The 7560-nt window shown below is 47.3% G+C and overlaps 1 protein-coding gene across 2 annotated transcripts in view; it reads left to right on the top strand.

Annotated features, from left to right (window-relative positions):
- SMC1A (structural maintenance of chromosomes 1A) overlaps positions 1-7560 on the top strand; it is a 78066-nt gene that overhangs the window by 16383 nt on the left and 54123 nt on the right. For both annotated transcript variants that reach the window (XM_011970364.1, XM_011970363.1), the window contains 8 exons: positions 1310-1392; positions 1546-1753; positions 4797-4982; positions 5081-5260; positions 5362-5508; positions 5604-5741; positions 6866-6982; positions 7087-7193. In XM_011970364.1, coding sequence (XP_011825754.1) covers positions 1310-1392; positions 1546-1753; positions 4797-4982; positions 5081-5260; positions 5362-5508; positions 5604-5741; positions 6866-6982; positions 7087-7193 — 1166 coding nt within the window. The remainder of the gene's footprint in view (positions 1-1309; positions 1393-1545; positions 1754-4796; positions 4983-5080; positions 5261-5361; positions 5509-5603; positions 5742-6865; positions 6983-7086; positions 7194-7560) is intronic.

Raw genomic sequence — 7560 nt, 5'->3', positions numbered from 1 at the left:
CCCGCCACCTTGCCCGGCTAATTTTTTGTATTTTTTAGTAGAGACGGGGTTTCACCTTGTTAGCCAGGATGGTCTCGATCTCCTGACCTAGTGATCCGCCCGTCTCGGCCTCCCAAAGTGCTGGGATTACAGGCTTGAGCCACCGCGCCCGGCCAATTTTTATATTTTTAGTAGAGACGGGGTTTCACCTTGTTGGTCAGGCTGGTCTCGAACTCCTGACCTCAGGTGATCCACCCGCCTTGGCCTCCCAAAGTGCTGGGATTACAGGTGTGAGCCAACGCACCTGGCCCGGTTCAAGTGATTCTTGTGTCTCAGCCACCCGAGTAGATGGGATGACAGGTGGGTGCCACCACACCTAGCTAAATTTTTTGTATGTTTAGTATAGATGGGATTTCGCCATGTTGACCAGGCTCATCTTGAACTCCTGAACTCAAGTGATCCGCCCGCCTCGGCCTCCTAATTTTTTTATTTTTGTAGAGTCAGGGTTTCTGCTGGTTGCCCAGGCTGGTCTTAAACTCCTGCCTGCCTCTGTGATCAGCCTGCCTCGGCCTCCCAAAGTGTTGGGATTACAGGCGTGAGCCACTGTGCCCGGCCACTCACATAACTATTAAGTGTCAGAACCAGACCCTGGGCAGTGTAGCTCTAAAGCCCACACTCTTACCAAATATACTTCACTTACTGCCTACCTGATATCAATATTGTAATAACAACAATGATAGACAGTTGTCATAGTGTCCTAGGAGTGTACAGTGTTCCAGGCATTCTGCTAAGCACTTTTAAATATTTAAAAGAATGTTGGCCAGGCCTGGTGGATCACTTGAGGCCAGGAGTTTGAGATCAGCCTGAGTAACACAGTGAGACCCTGTCTCAAACTTTAAAAAATAATAAACTTTTTAAAAAGAGGAATGTGATAGTCATCAATATTAGTAGCAACCCTATTATTAAGCACTTAATGTGTATTCCATGCAGTGGAGATTACCCACATTTTGCAGATGAGGAAACAGGTACAGAAAGGCCTGTGAAGCTTTTATCTTGATTTGAGCCTCCATGGTTGGTGAAGAAGATGCCTTGGCTGAGTAGAACACCTGTGAGAGGTTCTGGAGATCTGGAAGGCCCCCATCATCAGTTAGTAGATCCAACCGAACACCATCTATGTCTGCTTTTTAGTAGGCCTCCTATATTAGTGACAGATTATCCTGGACTGTTGGACTCTTGGATGAGTGGGCACATAAGGGGTGTTATCTAGGGCTCCCGTGGTCTTGGCGTAAACTTGTGCAGCCCCTGGTGATAGAATACGTTTGTTTCCCAGGCCAAGATCAAGCAAAAGCTGCGGGAAATTGAAGAGAATCAGAAGCGGATTGAGAAACTGGAGGAATACATCACCACTAGCAAGTATGTAGCTCTGCAACTGTCCCCCTTACTTCCAGGCCTGTTCTTGTGACCCTACCTACCTGCCCATCTTCATGCAGGACCCCCAGAGCCTCTCTGAGCCAGGAGTATTTTTCTCACCAGCAGGAGTAACTCCTGTGTGCCCTCACTTTGTAGGCAGTCCCTAGAAGAGCAGAAGAAGCTAGAGGGGGAGCTGACAGAGGAGGTGGAGATGGCCAAGCGGCGTATTGATGAAATCAATAAGGAGCTGAATCAGGTGATGGAGCAGCTAGGGGATGCCCGCATTGACCGTCAGGAGAGCAGCCGCCAGCAGCGAAAGGCAGAGATAATGGAAAGCATCAAGCGCCTTTACCCTGGCTCTGTGGTAAGAGCAGAGGGGGAACTCATTTCCTGAGTACTTACACTCACTGTCACACGATTTTCCCAGTGCCCTGTGAGGACCGGGTTGCCAATCCCATTTTTATTGTCAGGGGAAATGAGGCTCCGAGAGGTTTAAAAAAGCACTGCTTCTAAGTGGAAGAACTGCAGTTCAAATCCAACTTGTTCTCCTAAGCTCATGTTCTTTTTTTTTTTTTTTAATTTTTCAACGTGTCATACTAGGCAATCATGTTCTTTTCATCGTAACAATTACGTTTTTCTGAAGGGTTTGTCTTGCTGTGTCCATGCCTCTGGGAGGGGAATTGGAAAACCAGGAAAGATTTTGGAGGCAGGTGGGACCATGGGGCTGGAATTACTCTCCCAGGAAGTAGCTCTGTGCAGTCTTCTATATGGGCTTTCTTGGCATGTATTAACTGGCCCAGTAGCTTTTAGGGACACCCTGAGCTTTATCAGACCTCTTGATCTTTTGACCTCTTTCACCCAATCCTGAGTTCCCAGGTTCCTTGAATATTATCCCATACCTGGGTTCAACTTAGTTTGGTTCCACTGATATTTCCCTGTCACTTCTCTAGAGGCTCTGCTGGGGAGGTAGGTATGATTAGAGTCAGTCCCTGCTCTCTTAATCTGATAGTTCTTAGGGAACCAGGCTTGGTTTTGGAGACTGCGGGAAGGGAACTGGTAAAAGAGATTGATTGATTGATTGATTGATTGATTTTGAGATAGAGTCTTGCTTTTTCGCCCAGGCTGGAGTGCAGTGGCACAACCTCGGCTCACTGCAATCTCCGCCTCCTAGGCTCAAGCGATTCTCCTGCCTTAGCCTCCCAAGTAGCTGGGATTACAGGTGCCCACCACCATGCCCAGCTAATTTTTTTGTATTTTTAGTAGAGACAGGGTTTCACCATGTTGGCCAGGCTGGTTTTAAACTCCTGACCTCAAGTGATCTGCCCGCCTCAGCCTCCCAAAGTGGTAGGATTACAGGCGTGAGCCACCACGCCCAGCCAGATTTATTTCACTAAGTACTTGTGAAAATTTGAAATAATATATGTAAGATATTTGGCATAGTGCCTGGGTGGCGGTGGTCTGTAAAATGGTAAATGAGGTTTAGAAAGATGATCCTGGATTCAGACACGACTGCTTGAAGTCATTGCTTGGGAGCCATAATAGTCTTTTTCTTTATAGCATGGGGGCTGTGTTCTTCTGTGAGATAGGAAAAAACCGAAGTGTTTTTTCTACTCTCACACAACCAGCACAACACTTCACTTCTGATACCAGAAGTGTGGGGGTTTTTCCTCACACACCAAGCAATTCTCCAGCAGACACCAGCTGGGTGACCTATAATTCACTTCAACTCTGACACTATTTATCTGGGGATAGCATCAGATCCCATGGGTTAGGGGCTCAGTCCAAGACTTCAGATGCCAATTGCAAGTCTCAGGTTGTGACTTGTGGTTCTGACTGACCTGCTGTAAATTAAGTTCCTGAGAATCCCTCCCTGGGTTCGATTAATTTACTAGTGCAGCTCACAGAACTCAGGAAAATGTTTTACTTATGTTTACCCATTTATTATGAAGGATATTACAAAGGATGCAGAGAACAGCCAGATGGATGCATAAGGCAGGGTATGGGGGAAGAGGTGTGAAGCTTCCATGCCCAATCTGGGCAAGCCACCCTCCAGGTACCCCCACACAGGGTCTTCATTACGTAGGCCTGATCAAATCATCAGCCATCGGTGATCAGTTCAAACTTCAGCCCCTCTCCCCTTCTGAAGGTTGTGGGGGTGGAGCTAAGAGTCGCAAATCTCATCCTACCTTGGTCTTTCTGGTAACCAGCCCCTATCCAGAAGCTATCTATGGGCCTCTAGCCATAATCGTCTCATTAACATACAAAATGCTCATTCCTGAGATTCTAAGGGTTTTAGGGGTTGTGTGTCGGGAACTCCCGCGTAGAAGACTAAATATATATTTCATTAAACACCACAGTCCACTTTGATCTTCAAACACAGATCCCTTACATCAGAACAATCATGTAATAGAAAGAGGCTGGGGGCCAGCGGATCACTGGAGGTCAGGAGTTCGGGACCAGCCTGGCCAACATGGTGAAACCCCATCTACTAAAAGTACAAAAATTAGCTGGGCATGATGGCGGGCACCTGTAATCCCAGCTACTCAGGAGGCTAAGGCAGGAGAATCACTTGAACCTGGGAGGTGGAGGTTGCAGTGAGCCGGTATTACGCCCCTGCACTCCAGCGTGGGCTGCAGAGTGAGACTTCGTCTCCAAAAAAAAGTAGAAAAATAACTGGTACATTACTAGAATCCCATTTAGTCATTAATTAATAATTAGTCTAGTCCATGATCATGTCATGAAAATGTTTCCTAGGGTGAGACCATTCAGGTTTGCAGGCTTTTATTCAATCTTGTTAGGTTCCAAAATGAGGAGTGTTCTCAGCAAACATAGCTTCACACTTTCAGGCATCTGGGATAATTGTGCTAAGAGACAATATCTCATGCTCTGAACCTGTTTTGAGGTGTTAATATAATACTGAGTTTCCCTCATTACATAACTCATTTATTCATTTCTTTACCTCCCTTCTGTTGCCCAAACTTTTCCACCTTTGGAAGGGACATTAGGATTGGCCACTGTGCCGATCTAGAGTGCACACAGCAAGCTAGTCTACAATTGCCTCCTCCTCAGTCCATACAGTTCCATTCAGTTAAGGTAGGGTTACTTGGGTACAGAACTAGTGGGCTGTCTTTTTTGTTTGTTTTGAGACAGGATCTTATTATGTTACCCAGGCTGGTCTTGAACTCCCGGACTTAAGCGATCCTCCCACTGCAACCTCCCAAGTAGCTAGGATTACAAGCACACACCACCATGCTTGGTATTGGGTTATCTTAACCACTAGGCAATACAGTTGCGTTCACTTCCTGATATAGATTCTAGTCTGTCCCCCTTTCCACACTGGGAATTAGGATTCCTGAGCCAGCTCCCAAAAGCTTCATACTTCAGTTTTCCCTTCCTACTTTACTCAGTATGGCCGCCTCATTGACCTGTGCCAGCCCACACAAAAGAAGTATCAGATTGCTGTAACCAAGGTTTTGGGCAAGAACATGGATGCCATTATTGTGGACTCGGAGAAGACAGGCCGGGACTGTATTCAGTATATCAAGGAACAGCGTGGGGAGCCTGAGACCTTCTTGCCTCTTGACTACCTGGAGGTGAGGCTTCTTGGGGATTGGGTCAGGCCAGTGTTCAAGGGCCCCTCTTCTAGTACTCCCTGTTTGTGTTCTGCCACTGACTGAGCTTCTCCCCACAGGTGAAGCCTACAGATGAAAAACTCCGGGAGCTGAAGGGGGCCAAGCTAGTGATTGATGTGATTCGCTATGAGCCACCTCACATCAAAAAGGCCCTGCAGTATGCTTGTGGCAATGCCCTTGTCTGTGACAACGTGGAGGATGCCCGCCGCATTGCCTTTGGAGGCCACCAGCGCCACAAGGTGTGGATTCTCTTGCCCAGGTTGAAGCTGGACAGGCTCAGTACTGGAGATTCATTTGTTCAGCTTCTCCTCCTCTTCTCTTTTCCCCCTGCTGTGTGTAGACAGTGGCACTGGATGGAACCCTATTCCAGAAGTCAGGAGTGATCTCTGGTGGGGCCAGTGACCTGAAGGCCAAGGCGCGGCGCTGGGATGAGAAAGCAGTAGACAAGTTGAAAGAGAAGAAGGAGCGCTTGACAGAGGAGCTGAAAGTAAGCCACAGGCAGTGCTGTTTTTAGCAGTGGGAGTCCTAAGCCTAGGTCAACCACCACCTTACCACCTAGCCCTTCTTTCTTGTTCCCTTCAGGAGCAGATGAAGGCAAAACGGAAAGAGGCAGAGCTGCGTCAGGTGCAGTCTCAGGCCCATGGACTGCAGATGCGGCTCAAGTACTCCCAGAGTGACCTAGAACAGACCAAGACACGACATCTAGCCCTGAATCTGCAGGTGGGGCCTGGCCTTCAGCCCTGTTCTCCAAAGGCCATCCACACATTCCTGGCCTAGGTTTCTCTGAGGATGGGGAACTTGTTTCACTTCCCTGTCTCCTCCCAGCCTGCCGCAGGAAGCCAAGTATAGCATAGAGTCAGACAGCTAGGGATTCAGAGCTTGGCTCTGCGTTGAGTATGACATTAGGCAAGTAATTTCACCTCTCAGTGTCAACCTTCACATCTTAATCTGTGAAATGCAAGTTAAGATAATACCTACTCGGCCGGACACGGTGGATCACCTGAGATCAGGAGTTGGAGACCAGCCTGGCCAACATGATGAAACCCTGTCTCTACTACAAATATAAAAAATTAGCCGGGCATGGTGGCAGGCGCCTGTAATCCCAGCTACTTGGGATGCTGAGGGCAGGAGAATTGCTTTAACCTGGGAGGTGGAGGTTGCAGTGAGCCAAGATCGCGCCATTTTACTCCAGCCTGGGTGACAGAGAGAGACTCTGTCTCAAAATAAATAAATAAATGATACCTACTTTATAGGGTCATTATTGAATGAGTTAACATGTAAAGTGCCTAAGACTGCTATGTGTTCAGTTTATGTTAGGTGCTATTGTTAGCATAATTTGTTCATTCAGCAATTTGAATTTTTGAAAGTGAGCTGTGGGCATTTCAGTCCCTGCTTGTGGTAGTGGTGGGGTGGGGGGCAGTACTGTTCTAGGTATATTAATTTTTTTTTTATTATTATTATCGAGTACTTCCCCAGACCACCCTGGAAGTCTTATGTGTAGTGTGTGTATTTATATATCTTTTTCTAAACTCAAAAACCCTAAACTGAATTCTGAAACAACTCTGCCCCCAGGGGTTATAGATCAAAGATTGGGACCTATACCTAATGATGTTTACTGTATGCCCAGCCCTGTGGATTGAAGCTGGCTGAATTGGATGCCAGGGAAGAAGCCATGTGATGGCTTCTGTGCAACATCATGGAGACTTGACTAGGGCAGTAGTGCTAAACCAGGTTCTCTCAGATGTGGAGAGCTAGCCCTTCCTGACTGTGGGACCAATGCAGTCAAGGTAGCTTTTCCTCCAAGGACTCTGGTCTGTTTTGTCCTCTCAACCCATTGCCTGTAGGAAAAATCCAAGCTGGAGAGTGAGCTAGCCAACTTTGGGCCTCGCATTAATGATATCAAGAGGATCATTCAGAGCCGAGAGAGGGAGATGAAAGACTTGAAGGAGAAGATGAACCAGGTTGGTAGGGTGTGGGCCATGCCAGCGTGTGCATCAGGGCAGGACTGGGACTGGAAGCAGGACAGACTAAAAGGGCCGATGCCCTCCCTGGCTTCTCTTCTCAGGTAGAGGATGAGGTGTTTGAAGAGTTTTGTCGGGAGATCGGTGTGCGCAACATCCGGGAGTTTGAGGAAGAGAAGGTGAAACGGCAGAATGAAATCGCCAAGAAGCGGTAGGTGGGAGGATTGGTAGAAGATATTGGGATGCCCTTGAGGCTCTAACCTGACATCCTTGGAAAACCAGATGCTGTCATAGGCAAGGGTCAGCTCTTAGAACTGTGTGAGTTTATGTAGGTAGGCCTTAAAGAACAGAAATCAGTAGGGCAGTATGGCATAGTTATAGTGGTTAAGAGTGCTAACTCTAAACTTGATTTCCTGGATTCCTGGATTACAGCCCCAGCTCCACAACTCGTTATCTTTGGCAGTGACTTGACTTCTGTAAGCTGCAGTATCTGCAGAATGGTATAATGATACCTATCTCATGGCATTGTTGGGAGGATCGGGTGAAATAATTTCTTTTTTTAAGATTACCTGTTTTCC

The sequence above is a fragment of the Mandrillus leucophaeus genome, unplaced genomic scaffold (assembly GCF_000951045.1).
Source record: "Mandrillus leucophaeus isolate KB7577 unplaced genomic scaffold, Mleu.le_1.0 Scaffold946, whole genome shotgun sequence".
In the NCBI taxonomy this organism is placed as follows: Eukaryota; Metazoa; Chordata; class Mammalia; order Primates; family Cercopithecidae; genus Mandrillus; species Mandrillus leucophaeus.
The sequence above is the reverse complement of the archived record's forward strand: the minus strand, read 5'-3'. Positions and strand labels throughout refer to the sequence as shown.